The sequence below is a fragment of the Bombina bombina genome, chromosome 1 (genome assembly GCF_027579735.1).
Source record: "Bombina bombina isolate aBomBom1 chromosome 1, aBomBom1.pri, whole genome shotgun sequence".
In the NCBI taxonomy this organism is placed as follows: Eukaryota; Metazoa; Chordata; class Amphibia; order Anura; family Bombinatoridae; genus Bombina; species Bombina bombina.
The window spans coordinates 42,708,665-42,730,918 of NC_069499.1; the positions used below are offsets into that span (position 1 = coordinate 42,708,665).

General features: G+C 39.3%; 1 protein-coding gene across 1 annotated transcript in view; it reads left to right on the forward strand.

Moving 5' to 3' along the window:
* ARMH4 (armadillo like helical domain containing 4) overlaps positions 1-22,254 on the forward strand; it is a 490,210-nt gene that overhangs the window by 419,839 nt on the left and 48,117 nt on the right. The window contains exon 6 of the mRNA XM_053697321.1: positions 20,191-20,222. Coding sequence (XP_053553296.1) covers positions 20,191-20,222 — 32 coding nt within the window. The remainder of the gene's footprint in view (positions 1-20,190; positions 20,223-22,254) is intronic.

Consider the following 22,254-nt stretch of genomic DNA (forward strand, 5'->3'; position numbering starts at 1 on the left):
TTCCCACTATCAGCCCATTCTGATCAAAGACTTGAGCCAAGTTTCTAATGTAGTAGTTGTAGCTTTGTGAGCTTTGCAAGGTTCTGAAAAATGAACAAATGAATAAAGAAGAACTTTCCAAGTAAAATATTTAAGATGCATAGCTTCAAAAGGAAGGGCTTGAAGAAGCCTCAAGACCAAATTAAGACTCCAAGGAGGTATCCCAGGTCAAATAACAGGTATGATATAGATCAGGGTATGAACAAATGTCTATATCAGGCAGTTTAGTGATTTTCCTATGGAACAAAACAGTCAAGGTAAAAATCTAACGGCTAGATTTAGAGTTCTGCGGCCAAAGGGGTGCGTTAGCTGCGCATGCTTTTTTTCTCCCGCACCTTTTAAATACCGCTGGTATTTAGAGTTCACAGAATGGCTGCGTTAGGCTCCAAAAAGGGAGCGTACAGGCATATTTACCGCCACTGCAACTCTAGATACCAGCGTTGCTTACGGACGCGGCCAGCTTCAAAAACGTGCACGATTCCCCCATAGAAAACAATGGGGCTGTTTGAGCTGAAAAAAAACCTAACACCTGCAAAAAAGCTGCGTTCAGCTCCTAACGCAGCCCCATTGTTTGCTATGCGGAAACACCTCCTAAGTCTGCACCTAACACCCTAACATGAACCCCGAGTCTAAACACCCCTAACCTTACACTTATTAACCCCTAATCTTCCGCCCCCCGCTATCTCTGACCCCTGCATATTATTATTAACCCCTAATCTGCCGCTCCGTACACCGCTACCACCTACATTATAGCTATGTACCCCTAATCTGCTGCGCCTAACACCGCCGACCCCTATATTATATTTATTAACCCCTAATCTGCCCCCCTCAACGTCGCCTCCACCTGCCTACACTTATTAACCCCTAATCTGCCGAGCGGACCGCACCGCTACTATAATAAAGTTATTAACCCTAATCCGCCTCAATAACCCTATAATAAATAGTATTAACCCCTAATCTGCCCTCCCTAACATCGCCGACACCTAACTTCAATTATTAACCCCTAATCTGCCGACCGAATCTCGCCGCTACTGTAATAAATGGATTAACCCCTAAAGCTAAGTCTAACCCTAACACCCCCCTAAATTAAATATAATTTAAATCTAACGAAATAAATTAACTCTTATTAAATAAATTATTCCTATTTAAAGCTAAATACTTACCTGTAAAATAAACCCTAATATAGCTACAATATAAATTATAATTATATTATAGCTATTTTAGGATTTATATTTATTTTACAGGTAACTTTGTATTTATTTTAACCAGGTACAATAGCTATTAAATAGTTAAGAACTATTTAATAGCTAAAATAGTTAAAATAATTACAAAATTACCTGTAAATAAATCCTAACCTAAGTTACAATTAAACCTAACACTACACTATCAATAAATTAATTAAATAAAATACCTACAATTATCTACAATTAAACCTAACACTACACTATCAATAAATTAATTAAATACAATATCTACAAATAAATACAATGAAATAAACTAACTAAAGTACAAAAAATAAAAAAATATTTACAAACATTAGAAAAATATTACAACAATTTTAAACTAATTACACCTACTCTAAGCCCCCTAATAAAATAACAAAGCCCCCCAAAATAAAAAAATGCCCTACCCTATTCTAAATTAAAAAAGTTCAAAGCTCTTTTACCTTACCAGCCCTGAACAGGGCCCTTTGCGGGGCATGCCCCAAAGAATTCAGCTCTTTTGCCTGTAAAAAAACCACATACAATACCCCCCCCAACATTACAACCCACCACCCACATACCCCTAATCTAACCCAAACCCCCCTTAAATAAACCTAACACTAAGCCCCTGAAGATCTTCCTACCTTATCTTCACCATGCCAGGTTCACCGATCCGTCTTCGGAAGTCTTGATCCAAGCCTCGGAAGTGTTGATCCAAGCCCAAGCGGGGGGCTGAAGAGTGACGTCCATCCTCGGGCTGAAGTCTGGATCCAAGCGGCGGCTGAAGAAATCCATCATCGGGCTGAAGTCGGAAGTCCATCATCGGGATGAAGTCTTCTATCAAGCAGCATCTTCAATCTTCTTTCTTCCGGAGCGGAGCCATCTTCTTCCCAGCCGACGCGGATCCATCTTCTAACGACGCCTACTAGCCGAATGACGGTTCCTTTAAATGACGTCATACAAGATGGCGTCCGTCGAATTCCGATTGGCTGATAGGATTCTATCAGCCAATCGGAATTAAGGTAGGAAAATTCTGATTGGCTGATGGAATCAGCCAATCAGATTGAGCTCGCATTCTATTGGCTGATCGGAACAGCCAATAGAATGCGAGCTCAATCTGATTGGCTGATCGGATCAGCCAATCGGATTGAACTTGAATCTGATTGGCTGATTCCATCAGCCAATCAGAATTTTCCTACCTTAATTCCGATTGGCTGATAGAATCCTATCAGCCAATCGGAATTCGACGGACGCCATCTTGGATGACGTCATTTAAAAGAACCGTCATTTGGCTAGTAGGCGTCGTTAGAAGAGGATGGATCCGCGTCGGCTGGGAAGGAGATGGCTCCGCTCCGCTCCGGAAGAAAGAAGATTGAAGATGCTGCTTGATAGAAGACTTCATCCCAATGATGGACTTCCGACTTCAGCCCGATGATGGATTTCTTCAGCCGCTGCTTGGATCCAGACTTCAGCCCGAGGATGGACGTCACTCTTCAGCCCCCCGCTTGGGCTTGGATCAACACTTCCGAGGCTTGGATCAACACTTCCGAGGCTTGGATCAAGACTTCCGAGGACGGATCGGTGAACCTGGCATGGTGAAGATAAGGTAGGGAGATCTTCAAGGGCTTAGTGTTAGGTTTATTTAAGGGGGGTTTGGGTTAGATTAGGGGTATGTGGGTGGTGGGTTGTAATGTTTGGGAGGGGGGTATTGTATGTGTTTTTTTTACAGGCAAAAGAGCTGAATTCTTTGGGGCATGCCCGACAAAGGGCCCTGTTCAGGGCTGGTAAGGTAAAAGAGCTTTGAACTTTTTTAATTTAGAATAGGGTAGGGCATTTTTTTATTTTGGGGGGCTTTGTTATTTTATTAGGGGGCTTAGAGTAGGTGTAATTAGTTTAAAATTGTTGTAATATTTTTCTAATGTTTGTAAATATTTTTTTATTTTTTGTAACTTAGTTCTTTTTTATTTTTTGTACTTTAGTTAGTTTATTGATAGTGTAGTGTTAGGTTTAATTGTAGATAATTGTAGGTATTTTATTTAATTAATTTATTGATAGTGTAGTGTTAGGTTTAATTGTAACTTAGGTTAGGATTTATTTTACAGGTAATTTTGTAATTATTTTAACTATTTTAGCTATTAAATAGTTCTTAACTATTTAATAGCTATTGTACCTGGTTAAAATAAATACAAAGTTACCTGTAAAATAAATATAAATCCTAAAATAGCTATAATATAATTATAATTTATATTGTAGCTATATTAGGGTTTATTTTACAGGTAAGTATTTAGCTTTAAATAGGAATAATTTATTTAATAAGAGTTAATTTATTTCGTTAGATTTAAATTATATTTAATTTAGGGGGGTGTTAGGGTTAGGGTTAGAATTAGCTTTAGGGGTTAAAAAATTTATTAGAGTAGCGGTGAGCTCCGATTGGCATATTAGTGGTTAATACTTGCAGTTAGGTGTCGGCGATGTTAGGGAGGGCAGATTAGGGGTTAATACTATTTATTATAGGGTTATTGAGGCGGGAGTGAGGCGGATTAGGGGTTAATAACTTTATTATAGTAGCAGTGCGGTCCACTCGGCAAATTAAGGGTTAATAAGTGTAGGCAGGTGGAGTCGACGTTGAGGGGGGGAGATTAGGGGTTAATAAATATAATATAGGGGTCGGCGGTGTTATGCGCAGCAGATTAGGGGTACATAGCTATAATGTAGGTGGCAGCGGTGTACGGAGCGGCAGATTAGGGGTTAATAATAATATGCAGGGGTCAGCGATAGCGGGGACGGCAGATTAGGGGTTAATAAATATAATATAGGGGTCGGCGGTGTTAGGAGTAGCAGATTAGGGGTTCATAGGGATAATGTAGGTGGCAGCGGTGTGCGGTCAGCAGATTAGGGGTTAAAAAATTTTTAATAGAGTGGCGGCGATTTGGGGGGACCTCGGTTTAGGGGTACATAGGTAGTTTATGGGTGTTAGTGTACTTTAGAGCACAGTAGTTAAGAGCCTTATAAACCGGCGTTAGCCCAGAAAGCTCTTAACTACTGGTTTTTTTCTGCGGCTGGAGTTTTGTCGTTAGATTTCTAACGCTCACTTCAGCCACGACTCTAAATACCGGCGTTAGAAAGATCCCATTGAAAAGATAGGATACGCAACTGACGTAAGGGGATCTGCGGTATGGAAAAGTCGCGGCTGCAAAGAGAGCGTTAGACCCTTTCCTGACTGACTCCAAATACCAGAGGGCGGTAAAAACCAGCGTTAGGAGCGTCTAACGCTGGTTTTGACGGCTACCGCCCAACTCTAAATCTAGCCGTTAGCCTTTCGAGAATTGGAAAGAGAAAGTATATTAAGCAAAAAATTACTAGCTACACGTCATGCCAGATATATTTAGTTACAGGCTTTCTCATTTGAATCAAGGGATAGTAGTGATATAGTAAAAAGAGGGTTGGTGCTTACTAAAAAATCCTAATGCCTGGTGGATGGGAAAACTACTCCTCCTCAGTAGTTTAGGTAAAGAACGAATGTATGAGTTTAGATTTCCACTGGCGCTTGTAGATTAAGCTAGGATTTATACTACCATCATGTGTGTTACTTATCTAAGTGGCTCTGATTATTATCTTTTTTATGTCTTTTTACTTTTGTTGAATTGATAAGATTCATTTGATAATAATCAGAGCCACTTAGATAAGTCACACACATGATGGTAGTATAAATCCTAGCTTAATCTACAAGCGCCAGTGGAAATCTAAACTCATACATTCATTTGAATCAAGGTCATATCTAGCTTACCATGTTAGACAGCTGAGGTCTGACACAAGGTCTTTTCTGAGATTAAAAAGAAGAGGACATCTAAACTAAATCCTCTTACCAAGTTCTGTTAGGCCAAGATGGAGTTATCAGAATCACTGATGTCTGTTCCTGCTTGATTCTGGTTATTACTCTTGAAAGCAGAACACAGGAAGAAAAGATATACATCAGCTTAAGCAACCAAGGTACCATCAAGGCATCCACCAGTACTGCCAGTGGATCCTGGAACCTGACACAATAGCTAGGAGGCATGTGTTTCAAATTAGAAACCATAAGGTCAAACGCTAGCCTTTTTCAGCTCTTCACAATCTGGTTTGAAAAATTCCTGATTGAAGGACCATTCCACCAGACGGAGATGTCAAGTGAGAAAGTCTACCTCCCAAATGTCGACTCCAGGAATATGAATTGCTGGTATAATGCTCTGATGAGTCTCAACCCATCTGAAGCTGCATGAGACCTCATTGCACAGGAACTTTGAGTTACTTCTTGATGATTGATATAAACCACAGCTGCAACATTTTCTAGTTGGCTCCTGGGTCTGGGCCAACTCAGCAGAGCTCTAAAGATTGCTTAGTGTTCTAGAATGTTGATTGGTATCCTCACCTACTGAGGAGACTACATTTTCTGTTAAGATTTTTGTTTAGTTTGGCCATTGAACAAGGCCCCCTAAACAATGTTGTGGTGAGCCTGCCACTAATCCACCAAATCCAGGGAAATAATCTGAAGACAAGTCCTTGTGATCTCAGTTCATGTTATACTGGAGAAATTGTTGCAAAGATTGTAGATGTAATCTGGAGAAGTGACAGCCTCTGAAGCAGCAACCATAAACCCTACTACCTCCATACACACTGGATCACTATGTGAAATGGAGTGTGCTGATACCTGGCACATGCTAAATTAATCTTGAGCTGGTGCTCCTCTTCTGCCGGAGACAGTCTCATAGAAACCAAGATGAAGACTTTGAGGCCAGCCGTGTCTATAGAGCAGAGATAGTAAGGCATCTATGTGCTTGACTACCTTCTGAAAAGGAGTCTGCACCAGATTATCTTCCAGATTAGGACCAAATGAATGCCCTGAGTACACCATCAACAAGTACTCCAACACCTTGCAGGACACCCTGGGGGCTTTAGTGAGACTGAAATGGGTAATGCCTGTCTAAAAAGGCAAAACTGAGAAAGTTCTTTGCAAATCAGTATGTGCAGATATACATCTTTAAGTCCATGGTTAACATAACCTGACCTTCCTGCATTAGAAGGAGAAGAATAGCACAAATAGTTTACATCTTGAAGGTGGGAACCTTCAGAAACCCTTCTTGCCCAAGAAAACAAATAAACATAATTTTTTTTAAAAATATTATTAAAAATACTGTAGAAAAATAGATATTTCCTAAGAATTAGAATATTTTTCAGTATGTTTATTAATATTTTGTATTTAATATTTCAATAACACACTTATTATATGTGCGCTAAGCCAGTCATGTTAGCCCCCTCCCTGAACAACAAGGAACGATATATTAAATATTGGGAGGTAATATAGCCAGGGACCTGGAGAGAACATGCAGCCTGGAACTAGCTGTGTCATTATCATATGTCCATTAAAGTTAGCAGTGACAATGTATTTGATTGGTTCCTGCATGTACATTTATCTATATTCCTATGTTGCAGTCATGTGTAAATTCCACTTTTTGGACACATTTTTTCACAGTTATTGATTAGGGGGCTGAACAGGACAGTAAAGTCAAAATTACATTAACATTATTCAGATAGACCATGACATTTTAAACAACTTTCCAATTGTGCTCTCAAATGTAACATTGCAAATTTCATTTGTTGAAGAGTAAACCTTATTAGGCTGATAGATGCTTAGGAATGTGCACGTGTCTTTAGCGTTCTATGGCAGCTGTGTTTACAGCTATGCAGTGGCGTCACTAGGGTTGGTGTCACCCGGTGCAGTAAGTCATGGTGTCACCGCCCCCAGAAAGCAGACACACACAAAAACACAGGCAAACACACATATAAACACTCAGACACACTTAAAAACATACTCAGATGCACACACAAACACTCGGACACACACTCAGACACACACACAAAAACACACACACAAAAACACTGAGACACACACACAAAAACACTGAGACACACACACAAAAACACTCAGACACACACACACAAAAACACACACACAAACACACTCAGACACACACACACAAAAACACAAACACACTCAGACACACACACAAAAACACACACACACATAAAAACACTGAGACACACAAAAACTCAGACACACACATACAAAATATGTAAACTGCACTGCATTAATTATGAAGCTCATGCCTAGAGCTGCTCCCTGGCTCAGCAGAACATCAAATGAAAGATAAACAGAGAACTCTAAAATAAATCACTGAAGAAAAGGTTTAGGCGCAAACTATGAAAATTCTGCTCTCTGACTCTGTTCCAAGTCTGTCAGTTCACAGCCCTGGGCCGCATGTCACTAAGCAGTGAGCACAGATAGGCAGGCAGGTTTAGGCTAGCAGCGCAACTTTGCAAGCCCCACGGCACACCCACAACATTCATAGTGAAATTGGGCAGGGGAGGAGCAAAGTACAAAAAAGCAAAAGCAGCTGGGAAACTATTTGTTGAAATTGCAGCACTGGCTCAAGGGGCAAAAAAATTGTGTGTCTACAAATTCCCCAGTCCCACTAATGTTCACAAATGCCAGCCTCTAATAAAATAATCTATGCATCTCAACATTGTATTTCTTTGAATTTCAATAAAATGTAAAAAAAAAAAATTTTTTTTTTTTGGTGTCACCCCCTGGAGGGTGTTACCCAGGTGCGCCCCGCACCCCCTAGTGACGCCACTGCAGCTATGTATAACGTTTCTATAAACATTGTTGCAAACATTGCTGCCAGATGGCTAAAGACACGTGCACGCTCCTGAGCTCCCCTAGGATTACTCTTTAACAAAGGATACCAAGAGAACTAAACAGAAATTAAACTAGGAGTAAATTGTAAAATTATTTAAAATGTCATTCTCTATCTGAATAATCAACATTTAATTTTGACTTAACTGTCCCTTTATGTCTAAATTTAATTTTACTATCCCCCATTATAATTGGAAAAGTCACTGCAAGTATTACAAGTCAACTTGTGTATTTGTTTTTTATTTCCAGCCTCTTCTGTATCAATTAAACACAGAAACATTGATTTTGACAGCAGATAACAATAGGCTCCACAAATCTGCCCAAATTTCCTATAAATTGCCAAATCTATATGGGAAAGAACAGCCCAGTTTTAATATAATATTTTCATGTTTCTAATTTTAGAGTAGAGAAATGCCAAGGGCCAGAAGTGTTTAGTTTTTCTAATTACTTTCTGGAACTGAATCAAAAAGAGAAATGGCACATTACCTTGTAATAAAAAGCAGACCGACCCTCTCTGTCCGGACACCAAGTTGAGTATGTAATGTTCCAAGACAATAGAGGGCGAAAACACGGAGCGTAATCGCATGGTTTCCATTATGTTCAAAAGTAACGTAAAATATTGTTCATGTGCTTCTAACTGTGAACATAAGATCTCAGCATTTTACTCCAATGTTCTGAGAATTATAACGTAGCACTTATGGAAAATAGCGCTGAAAGAGAAAATAAAATGTAATTGCGGTAATGTATATATAATTGTGGATCCATGCTGTATAATTGCTTAGTAATAACATACAGGTGCAGAACCTAGTGACAAACGTAGCTTTAAAAGTAAAAATGTGTGCTCGTGTGATGTTCGATGCCAGTAACTTTATGTCACGGTGTGTTAAATACATTATAATGAGATAGCCACAATACACATAGAAACGTGATGTTACATGCAGATCACAGTGTGTGTGTGTGCAGATCACTTTGTGTCAGTTTGTGTATGCAGATCACTTTGTGTCAGTGTGTGTATGCAGATCACTTTGCATCACAGTGTGTGTATGCAGATCATTTTGCGTCACAGTGTGTGTATGCAGATCACTTTGTGTCATTGTGTATGTATGCAGATCACTTTGCATCACAGTGTGTGTATGCAGATCATTTTGAGTCACAGTGTATGTATGCAGATCACTTTGCATCACAGTGTGTGTATGCAGATCACTTTGCGTCAGTGTGTGTATGCAGATCACTTTGCGTCACAGTGTGCAGATGCAGTTCACTTTGATTACAAGTGGAACACTTTCATAAGTGCGAGGAGCGTAAACGAGATTGTGGTGTTTACGCTTAAATCCATATTACAAGTGGCATGCTGTTAAAATTACTGCAAATTCATTTGCACGATTTTGCGGTAATTTATACTCCCCATATTTTCTATTGCGCGAACCTAATTGCATTTACTAATCAAACTTTTTAGTTGTGCAAAGAGTTTGTCCGGAGGAAACAGTTGCACTAAACTACACTGTGAACCCCTAAGCCACCACCCCCCCCCCCCCCACATCGCAAACTTCCTTTTTACACTATTAAGCCCTAAAACGCCACACTCCCCACCTCAAAGTAAGCTTCTACACTGTTAACCCCTTAACCTACAAACCCCCACCACAAAGTAAGCTTCTACACTACTCCTAATCCGCCAGCCCCCCACAATGCAAAGTCCCCACTACACTATTAACTCCAAAACTGCCAGGGCCCCGCAACGCTGGTGCCAAATACATATCCATGCACAGTGTACTGCAATATTGAGATTTTCCATTAAATACAGTATAAATTCATAATCAACAAATGCATAATAAAAATACAATGCAACACTCAGGGCCTGATGATCAAAAATGCGTCGGTCTGTTTGCAGCCTCCATGTCTGTCACAGTGTTTTGCTGTCTTGCTGTAATAAAGGATTTTCCATTTTTATTTTTACTCTGTGGTGCAGTGCGGCTCCTTTTTCCATTGTGTCTATTTTGAGCGGCAAGGTTCCTGTTCGTTTTGCGACTTGCACCCTGCCTGTTGGAGCGGATGAAGAGGATGTGTGACGTCATTCCCCAGTGCCGAGCGACTGGCGTTTCTGGAAGCATGCTGACTGAAGCGTTTGTTTTGTTTACTGTACGGAGAGATTTAGATCTTCAGTGCTGCCACTCAGAATTTTATACAATAGGAGCAGCAAGATGTTTCCCATAGAAAGCACTGGAGCTCACTTAGAAAGGAAACTTCCAGCTCTCAGAGCATCTCCTACAGCATTCAGACTAGAACACGCTTCAGGCAAACCTCCACCCAATCATATGCAACGCATTTCAGCTGCCACTCTCGGCCTTTGTCAAGCAGAGAGCTTTATAGAGTTGGTCCCTTAGTCATAATCTCAAGTAGTATAATATTTTCTGACAAATTTCAAAAGTACTACAATTTCCCGGATGCCTGTATCATGTGACAGCTTTCAGCCAATCACAAGTTATATACGTATATGCTGTGAAATCTTGCACATACTCAGTAGAAGCTTGTGCCTCAGAAAGTATGCATTCAAAAATATTGTGTACCTTTTGGTAATGGAAGTAAATTGGAAAGTTTTTCTATCAGAATCATGAAAGATATAACTTTGACTTCAGTGTTCCTTTAAACCAGGGGTGCCTATGCAGTGAGTTGTCGTCTACTTTTTTAGTGAAGCTGAAGTGTTTAATTAACCTTGTTTTTAAATAAGGCCACTGTAGTGGTGCAGAATATACTGTCAAACGGACCTTAAAGGAACAATGTACTGTAAAATTGGTTTCCCATTACTGTGTTTCCAATTACTTCTTATGCCAGCTGCTGAGTATTAAAGCTATAGGAAACTCTAATCTGTTTTTTTATTGAAACATTCAAATGGACTGAGCTTGCAAGAAGAGGATACCTCCTTATCTTTCTCTTATAGACAAAGGTATTCTTATCTTATATTTTGTATCCACAAATTCCAGTGCTTAGAGAGTCCCCACTTGTTTACTTAGTTCTTCTGTAGAGAATACTGCAGTATTCAAATTTTCAGCATAGGTTGCTGTTTCAACAGGTACCAGCAGCTATTTCAAATTACAAAATAAAGGTGAATTGGCTATTTGTCAATAATTTATTACACTCCTGCAGGTAAAAGGGATTATTGGAGTTCATATTAGTGGAGATAAAATGCTATAGTACAATTCCCCTTAAAGGGGAATTCCCCCTAAAGGACACGTTTTTTACATTGTGTTCTCATGAAGCCTTCTAGGTTTGTTATACTCACTTGTACACTCTCAATTAATCTGTGTTAAACTGCCTATATACTGTAATGTTATCCTTTTTTATAGTATTATATAGTATTTTTAATTTACAATATATTGAAATAATTCTTACCCCTGCACTTTTTATTACAGAAATTATTTTTAAATGTTCAGATCGGGTTCTAACTCATTGAAAGTACTCACAATGATTATTCTAATCTCACAATGTTCCAGAGCTATTAGTCTACCGGCACCGCGTATTGGCATATGGTGTTCTGCGTGATGCAGGAATTTGCTCACAGTGCAGTACTGAGAGGAAATGCTCACTGGAGTGTGCACAGAAATAATTTCCTAAACGTGGCTTCCTAGATATTACAGAGAGCTCAGGACTGGGCAGGATAGAGACACAATCTGATGTTAACCCTGTGTCCTGTTAAAGCGACATGAAACCCAAAATATTTTTTTCATGTTTCAGATAGAGAATACAATTTCAAACAACATTCCAGTTTACTTCTATTATTTAATTTGCTTTCTTCAGATATACTTTGCTGAAGAAATAGCAATGCACATGGCTGAGCCAATCACTCGAGGCATCTATGTGCAGCCACCAATCAGTAGCTACTGAGCCTATTTAGAAATGCTTTACAACAAAGGATGTCAAGAGAATGAAACAAATTAGATATCAGTAAATTGGAAAGTTGTTTTAAATTGCATACTCTTTCTAAATCATTAAAGAAAAAAGTTTCATGTCCCTTTAATCGTAAGCATCTTTTAATAAAAACCTGCAGCCCTCTCTGTCTGCCTAAGGGTTAAAGAAATATACAGGTGCCCACCTGATATAGGGTCTTGATAATTATTGGCATGTTAACAGCTGTCAATGAGAATTTTTAATCTCAGTGCGTCACAATCACAGATTTTCATTGCTTCTCAGTAGCTTTTTATATTATCGTCCTGGTGTAAAATGACATATAACATGCAGATTTTACAGACAACAATCCAAATTCTTAATAATGAACAACACATTTATGGGGCCATTCTTAACGTTTTTTACTTATTAAAGGGACAGTAAAGTCATAATTAGACATTCATGATTCAGATAGAGAATGCAATTTTAAACAACTTTCCAATTTACTTCTATTATTTAATTGGCTTCCTTCTCTTGGTATGTTCCTTTAACCGCTCACAATAATCATTCAGTGAAGCTCTGAATCTTCACACTGGGCGCCGCCATCTTGGAGCTTATATTTGTTAAGTAGCTTTTAAACACTGCAAAAAACGGCAAAAATGTAACATATATACACATATAGTGTCTGAATAGAATTACTTTAATGTCCCTTCAAATGAGACAAAAAAAACCTTGTGTTTAGTGACTGATTAAACAGCACAGCCTGAGTTAAATTGTAATAATATTTATGAGGCTTTATATAGGCAGAGACGAGTTTGAGATTTGAAGCATAAATGCTCATGGAACAGCAAGGGATTATGCTATTAAAGGATATTAAATAAAAAATCTATCATGCATATGAATGAGCACAGTTTATACATACTACTAAAATTGTGCTGCATAAAAAAATACTGCGATAAAGCTGCTTAAATTGATATTAAAACTAAATGTAAGTGTGTGTTTGTATACAACTAATCCCTAGGGACTAATTGCTTACTGGCTGATAAAAACAATTCCTAGACCTCTATAGGTGATAACGATACCACCTGTAATTAGCATAAATTCTAATGTAACTAAAACAAAGAATGATTTCAAATGATCATGAACTGTGTTTTAAATTAGAATTATACACAAATATTTTTACACTGACAAGTTATTAATTGCTCTGTGATTGGCTGACGGCGTTAGCCAATCATATTAGAAATTTCTGCTCTGCTGCTTTGGAGGAGCCAAGGAGTGGCTTAAAATTTAAAGAAAAAATACTTTACAATAAAAGGCTAATAATGATCGTTATTGCATGGCATTTACTTTGCAAATCTTCACGTATATGCAATGTGCCAAAAAATTATATATTTATATATTCTCGCAGCATTCGGGTCTCCTTCCGCATTTGGAAGCAACCGATACCTCAGAATGCACATATCTAATATAAATACACATACAAACACCAGCCATATATTTTAGATGCAATAAAGGAAAAAAAGGAATGTGATGTTCTCATCTTACATACATGTGAAGTGACCAGGCCAGGACTGTCTATAGGGCATGCCGGGCATTTGGCCGGTGGGCCACCGGTTACCTTAGCCCCGCCCACCAGTAACATCATATGTGGGTCAACTTAGCACACTGTGATGAGCGGTGCGGCTGTATACGCATGCACAGTCTGTGACAACAGTGACATCATGACGTGGGAGAGAGGGGCCTCAACAATATGACTACTGGACTGAAGTACAGCTTGCCCCAAAAGTTTACTGGGCTGGCCTGCTGCTGCACACTATCTGGTGACAGAGTCAGAGCAGTAGAACGAGGTAGGTCAGACCGTCAGAGCAGGGGTGGAACTACGGGGGGCCCAACTTTAGAGGGGTTTTTGTTTTTTCTTTAAACATTTTTTTGGGGGGGGGGGGGCAGCCATGTCAGCTCTGGCTGGAGTCACTGGAGAGATGTTCAGGTCAGCTCAGCTCAGCACATTCTGTGTGATCCCTAGCTCAGCTGGATGCATTATAGTATGCATTTAAAATCCTAAAAATGTTGCCTATCAGAGATTCAGAGGGTCTAGTGGGGGCATCATTTTATTGCAGGGGGGCTGGGAGCTTCATTTTATTACTGAGGGCATAATTTATTGCAGTGGGGCTGGGGGCATAATTTATTGCAGGGGGCCTCAGGACATTATTTTATTGCAGGAGGACTAGGGGCATCATTTTATTGCAGCGGTGCTGGGGGCATCATTTATTGCAGGAGGGCTCAGGACATAATTTTATTGCAGGAGGGCTGGGGGCATCATTTTATTACTGGGAGCATCATTCTATTGCAGGGGTGCTGGGAGCATCATCTTATTGTAGCGGGGCTGGGGGCATCATTGTATTGTAGGGGGGCTGGGAGCATCCTTTTATTGCAGCGGTGCTGGGGGCATCATTTTATTTCCTGGGGGCATCATTTATTGCAGGAGGGCTCAGGACATCATTTTATTGCAGGAGGGCTCAGGACATCATTTTATTGCAGGAGGGCTGGGAGCATCATTTTATTGCAGGGGTGCTGGGGGCATCATTGTATTGCAGGGGGGCTGGGAGCATCATTTTATTGTAGCGGGGCTGGGGGCATCATTTATTGCAGGAGGGCTCAGGACATAATTTTATTGCAGGAGGGCTGGGGGCATCATTTTATTGCTGGGAGCATCATTTTATTGCGGGGGTGTTGGGAGCATCATTGTATTGCAGGGGTGCTGGGGGCATCATCTTATTGTAGCGGGGCTGGGGGCATCATTGTATTGTTGCGGGGCTGGGGGCATCATTTATGACTGGGGGGATCATTTTGTTGCTGATATATACTGTATTAGGCTGTATTGGACTGGTTATTGATTTTGAAATATTATATTGGCCTAAAGCCTTTTATCTACTGAACTAGGAAGCAGTTGTCTTATAAATAAATACAATTATGTGTTTATAAATGGTCTGGCCTTAGGCAAATATATTTTTAAATCATTAACCATTCCATTTCTAAACTGGCTCTGTTATGTTAAATGGAACCAAGTAGTTTAAAAACACCTGACTTCATATTGGAACTTATATGTTCAATACCTCAGATTGAAAAGAAAAGGTAAAAAATCTGGATTGCTTTGATTGAATATTTGGCAGTTTCTGTTTGAACTGAATTGAATTTTACTGGTAAGTTCATGTCCGTGTTTCCTCTGGTCACAATGATTTGCTCTTCATTCTCTTTGTATCTTTATTTGAAAAGCAACAATTTAAGCTTAAAAATTCGCTCATTTTTGGTTCAGCACCTGGGTAGGGGAGGGGGGGGCCTCTTTTGGTCCCAGTCCTGCCCTGGAAGTGGCGTTGTTGCGGAGCACGCACACTCATATTGAACTAAGTGGGGGAAAACATTTCAGCACGGGTGAAATGGAAATGAGCTTCTCAGTAATTAATTTTTCCGGTTATTTATCTTATCATGATGGTAGTTGATATTATTATACTATAAATATTTTATAGTATAGTGTGCAATAAAGGGACAGTCTACACTAAAAATGGTATTATTTAAAAAGATAGATAATGCCTATACTAGCCATTCCCCAGCTTTGCATAACTAACATTGTTATATTAATACACTTTATAACATTTAAACCTCTAAATGTCTGCCTGTTTCTAAACCACTACAGACAGCCTCTTATCACATGCTTTTTTTATTTGCTTTTCACAACAGGAGACTCCTAGTTCATGTGTGCCATATAGATAACATTGTGCTCACGCCAGATGAGTTATTTAAGAGTTAGCGCAACACAGTACTAAATAGATAATAAATAAATAGCCATGTGATCAGGGGGCTGTCAGAAGATGCTTAGATACAAGGTAATCACAGAGGTAAAAAGTGTATTATTATAACTGTGTTGTTTATGCAAAACTGGGGAATGGGTAATAAAGGGATTATCTATCTTTTAAAATAATACAAATTATATTGTAGACTTCCCCTTTAACCCCCAGACATAACTGTTTATTTAAAGTGGACATACAGAACTTTTTTTGGATGTTTTTGTTTACACAACTTTATTCCAGAGCTATCAATATATCACAGATGTTTTGAGCCCTTAAGGTATTATTAAGAAAAAAGAACATCTCTGCAATATTAAATATTAATGTTGCTGTATCGTCTTAAAAAAAAACTGCCTTGTGGCGGCTGGAAACGAAGTTGTTTTCACAATAAAGCCACTTTAACTTAATCATGTTTTTTGCATTTATTGAAAGATGCAAGAGCCCCACTGGGAGACACTGCAGCTTTCCTGCCCTGCAGCTTTTTATGACAAAGCCAGTTAAACTGAATAAACCAGAAATAAGTTTCTTTCTTTCATGTAATTGGCAAGAGTCCATGAGCAAGTGACGTATGGGATATACAATCCTACCAGGAGGGGCAAAGTTTCCCAAACCTCAAAATGCCTATAAATACACCGCTCACCACACCCACAATTCAGTTTTACAAACTTTGCCTCCTATGGAGGTGCTGAAGTAAGTTTGTGCTAAGATTTCTACGTTGATATGTGCTTCTCAGCATTTTGAAGCCCGATTCCTCAGAGTACAGTGAATGTCAGAGGGATGTGAAGGGAGTATCACCTATTGAATGCAATGGTTTTCCTCATGGGGGTCTATTTCATAGGTTCTCTGTTATCGGTGGTAGAGATGTATCTCCTACCTCCCTTTTCAGATCGAAGATATACTCTCATATTCCATTACCTCTACTGATGACCGTTTCAGTACTGGTTTGGCTATCTGCTATATGTGGATGGGTGTCTTTTGGTAAGTATGTTTTCATTACTTAAAACACTCTCAGCTATGGAAATGCATTTATTAGGAAAAATGTATTTCCTACCTGGGGTATAGTCTTTGTTTCAATTGACTGTCATTTTAAATTCGCGAGCAGAATTAGGCTCGCAAGGGCACAAAATGCCAAAGTATATTGCGTAATTTTTGGCGCAAAGTTACATTCGTTGATGCAAATTCGTCACTTCCGACGTTTTAGTTGACGCTGAGTCTTTTCACAAGGTTGCATCTTCAATGACGAGAGTGTGTCATTTCCGGATGTTAGCGCCAAAATTTTTTTTCTGTTTGTGTTGTCCGTCATACTTGGCGCCAAATATTTTCATTATTTAAAACCCCATTCCTATATGCCTCTTGCCTTTTTTCACTATCAGAGGGCTATGCTGTTAGCATTTTTTTCCCATTCCTGAAACTGCCATATAAGGAAATTGATCATTTTCCTTTATATGGTTTTTTTCTCTTACATTTGCAAGATGTCTCAATCTGATCCTGTCTCAGAAATCACTGTTGGAACCCTGCTGCCTGATAACAGTTCTACCAAAGCTAAGTGCATTTGTTGTAAACTTGTGTAGATTTCCTGCCCTGCTGCTTTTTATGACAAAGCCAGTAAAACTGAATAAACCAGAAATAAGTTTCTTTTTATATAATACTAACCAGGATCTTGGCTGCTGTGAGTGGGGGATGCTTATGAGTTATGAGTTTAGAAAGAAGGTGATAGTTTCCATTTGAATCTGTGTAGGGAAATCTAAAAGAAGTGTTGGGGTTTTTAATCAGGCTTAGATTCACTAAAGCTTTGGTAGACCTTTAAGTCCTCGTAGTGAGATCTAACCGAAATGTTGAAATAAGGTCTAGATTCACTAAAACTTGCTGGGTCATGGGGCATGATTGTGAGACACAATGGACCAGAGTACAAGTGACTCGCTAACGATACACAGTATTGCTTGACCACACTAACATTAGCGCGCAGCTTTATATTACAAGTCCATGATAAAGTGCATTAACCGGAGAAGGGTTAGCACGGCCGACTTAACTCGAGCACAACCTATAGTTTCAATGGATATCATGACCGAACTAATTTGCGCTGGTATTACAAGTTAAGTTATAGCTTGCACTTGAGCGAAAGCCGAAACTGCGCTACAATATTTAGCATGAATTAAGACCTAAAGCATAAACCTAGATAGGTTGATAGGAGCTTTGGAACATGCATGTGTCTTTAGCAGTCTATGGCAGCAGAATTTGCAACATTGCATAACACTGCAATAAACATGTTGCAAACACTGCTGTCAGATGCCTATAGATACGTGCATGCTCCTGAGCTCATCTGGACTTACTTTTTAACCGGTTCGATAAGCATGGTGAGGATGCCTCATCATGCGCATCTCATCCTGTGTGCGCATGATGAAGCATAATCGTCATGCAAGGGGATCGCCAATATAGAGCTTTTTTCGCCGGCACTCCCAAGCCATCAATGGGAGTGCCTGTGCCGTCCCCACAAACGTGAGGTGATGTGACAAAGGAGCATACCACTATAGCTGGTATGAGAGCTGGATAGAGGAAGAGATTTAAACGCCTCAATCTCATCTCTCTTACCAGCTACAGATCGAGACCCCTTATTTAAATGAGAATGGTAGTGGCCTTGAAAATGACCAAGACCCTCATAAAAAAAGAAATATCAAGTTATTACACATACGTTTTCACTTAACTATAGCTTTGGGGATACATAAAGTTTATGTTATAGTGGACAAGTCCCATTGTAAAAAATTAAGTACTCATTGCCTCATAGCCAGGTGATCACTGTGGTACAGTGATCACCTGACAAAAAAGTTCTTTTATTTCTACTCTGGCACAAAAGGCCCCTTTAGTTTTATTACAACTCCCAAAACCCTTTATGGACCCTCATGTGACTTTAAATACCATTGATAGTAAGGTGATCACAGTAGCAACAATGTTCATCTGGCTATTTCCAATGTTTAATAAAATAGCCTATATATTTTTTTTTTAATTTAGTTTTTTACATTTTTGTTTCAGCCTTCTCATCTTCAATGAAATGTAAATATAATAATTGTATATTCTGAATATGCTGGTCCTGCAAAAAAAAATGTGGGTCACTCACTGAAATATGACTTATAATAGTGTTTAGATGTAAACAGTAAAAAAGCTCAAAATCAGCTTAGCACAGGAGTTCAACAAGGCTTAGCAGTAAAGGGGTAAACAAAAGATATAAAGAGAACTAAGTTAAATTGATAACAGTAAACTGGAATGTTATTTATAAATTCATACTCTATCTAGTCAATTTGTTTCATTTTGTTTTACTGTCCCTTTAAGAAGTGTAATGCACAATTCTGAAAAAAATTCCAGTTTATTGTTAAATTTACCTGTTTCTCTTGGTGCTTTGTTGAAACTTAGATCCTTACTGAGGTAGGTTCAGGAGTGTTCACGTGTCTTGAGCGGTATAGGCAATGTATAGCATTGTTATGAACATTATTGCAAACACTGCTGCCATATATTGGTCAAAACATGGGCATGCCCCGAGCCTACCTCAGTATAGTATTATGCATACAGCAAAGCATGCCTAGAGTAAAACAGATAGGCTTTGTTATAGAAGGTTTTTTTTTTAAATATTGTATCTGAATCATGAAAGTTGATTTCATTTTCTGAGAAGCTTTACCACCTAACCAAATGCAAGACCCTAATTTGACAGATAAGTTCCTACAGTCTGCTCACCCTCCATGCAACCATCCCACCAGGGGCATAGCTATAGGTGTCTCAGAGTTCTTATTGATACCAGGTCTTTACCTCCAGGAGGCGCATCCAGACCTGCAATTATTATAGATTTTAAAACAGGGGGCCTGGTTAACCCAAGCTTTATCTACATACTTCTTGGTCCTTCTACCCCCACCCCAAAACAGGACTCTGTGTATGGAAAGTCTATTGATTTGCCTTTATCTTTATGGTGGCAGGGTTCCAAGATGGCCGGCACAGGTTTTCCAAGATGGCTGCCACAATATTTGCACAAAAAGGCTACATAAGTGCAGACTATACAAGGGGGAAGGGTGACTCACAAGTCACAGGGAAGCAGCTCCTCTTGCTCCTATATGGCTGCAGACTCAGCATCTGATGATTTCAAACAGCCAGAAAGGGTTCTGTTGAAATGGGGGATCACAACGCAACCTTTGCTCTAGGGCCCTGTATCCTGCCTCCTATCTCGGTTGCCACTTAAACTCAAAATCCTGCTGTCTTGGTTTGTACACTTATAAATGATGATGATAACACTGCATTTTTGTTAGTATTCCTTTGCCAAAACTTCTTCCAGCCAAGTTATTCATGAATATAATTTAAGTGATGCGTTGAGAGCAATAATTAAGATTTATTATTTTGTTTGATATGATGCAATTGCTTAATATAGAGATATATCACAATTTTACATTTTGCTTTCATTAAAGATTTTTGTTAAATGTGCATTTTAGTAATTCAGGATTTTTTTTCTTTCTTACAGTAAGAAGCTGGATGGAAAAACTTAAAGACAAGGTAAGTCTTGTCTCATGAGTAATGTGAAGATGTTTAGCATTAGAATGTTAGGTGAAGAGTAAATGTGGAATAATTACAGTATATTCATACTCCCTACAAAAGGCAGCGTACTGTATTACAATCCTGTTGTTAAAATGAAGTATTAAACTACATAAATAGTGATCCTGTTTATGCGGCATATTACAAGCAAGTCCCTTTTAAACAAAACCGTAGCATGTGCTTTTATTAATAATACTGTCTCCTCACTAACTGCACAAAATGTAATAGATAATATCATTTAGACTAGGGAACCAGTATGATTAATAAACTGGCTAGTAGTGTTATCATAAAGATACCTTCTCACTCATTGAAGCTAGGAGATAAATGTTGTATAGTATATTTGCACTCGAATGCACCTAACTTTTTTGCTTAAGTCTAAATCACCCCCAACATTGGCACCAGATGTGTCCATGTGCCCCTCCCCATGTGATCATTCTATCTTTACGGGGAAAAGATACATTAGCCAGCTGGAGCAGCTTCAGCACTGATCACTCGTCCCCTTTTTCTTTCCTAAGATATGGAGAGTCCACAGTGTCATCAATTACTAGTGGGGATATCACTCCTGGCCAGCAGGAGGAGGCAAAGAGCACCACAACAAAGCTGTTAAGTGTCACTCCCCTACCCAAAATCCCCATTCATTCTCTTTGCCTCTGTCAATGGAGGAGGTGAAGTTTTGGTGTCTGAAGAAAATTGGATTTCTTTTTGCTACAAGCAACTTTTTGTGTATAGCTGTAGTGCACGCCAATCTCTGCAGTAGAGTAGTGGTGGCCTTAAAGCAGTTAGGAACTTGTGATCTTTTCTCCACAGGCCTCTGTAAGGAGTATGTGTCCTTTAACGCCTTGTGAGCTGTCCTCCTGCTGGACGGTTAGATGTGCAGGTAACTGCTTTTGTCTTCTGGGGCTAGGAGACTCTCTGCACTTTATTATGGGACATAAAATCCGTAATGGAGGATCTTTTATTGGCAGTGGGCAGGCACTTAATTTGTATGTGGATATGGGGAATTTAGGGGTTAACTTCCTCCATGGCCAGGAGGAGTTAACCCTCTATGGTGGTTCAGAAATTTTATTTTTAATGGGGATATAATATCCTATAGAGTTTCATTTTATTTTTTAAATGCAATAAGCTGAGTCAGTCACGGTTCCCTTATTGACCTGCCTCTGTCGGCTATGATGTGCGCATTTTTCTTCTGTTGCGCAGTCTAAATCATTCCGGTCACGTGACCTTCCGATACCGCTTTCAGTATTCCTGAACGGTGAAGGCGGCTGGATGCGAGACTGAGACCAGCTAGGCTCCGGGCGTTTTTTTATACTGAGGTGTAGAGGCTGTACAATAGATTGTTGAGCAAAGTGAAAGTAAAACGCTGGTACTATAAAAGCCGTTTTCTTTTTTCCTTTTCTGCTCTACTGTTTCTTAAAGGGATAGTATATTAAATAAGTGTATTTAATTTTTTGCCAATATCTTTTCCTTAGTCATGAAAGGGGATTCTGTTCCTTTGAACTTGTGTCTCCAATGTTTAGAGAACCAAATTGTGTTGCCCATGCAATTTTGTACCTCTAGTCTAGATAGGACCTTAAAACACAAAGATAGACTTTTTGTTTCTGAGCCACATGTCTCTTAGGATGATGCTGTTCAGGCAATGCCACAACCTTTTCCTCAAACGTCCCAAGTCTTAGGTCACATATAGTGCCCTGCGGTTCCTCTCAATCTCCAGGAGGAGTTTATTTGCCTGCAGAAACTGCTGCCCAGGTATCTTCTGCGGTATCTGCGACTTTATCTGCCATTCCTTTTGCTTCAAGGAAAATGCAAAAGGAAATCTAAAGATTCAGATAGTAAGGTTTCTGTTCCAACCTCTGCTACTCAGGTTGTCCTTACTCATAAGTCTGATGAGGAGGATATGTCGGTAGCCTCTGAGGGTGAAATCTCAGATTCGGACAGTTTAATTCCTTCATCTGATGCTGAAGTAGTATCCTTCAGATTGCTTGAACACCTTTGA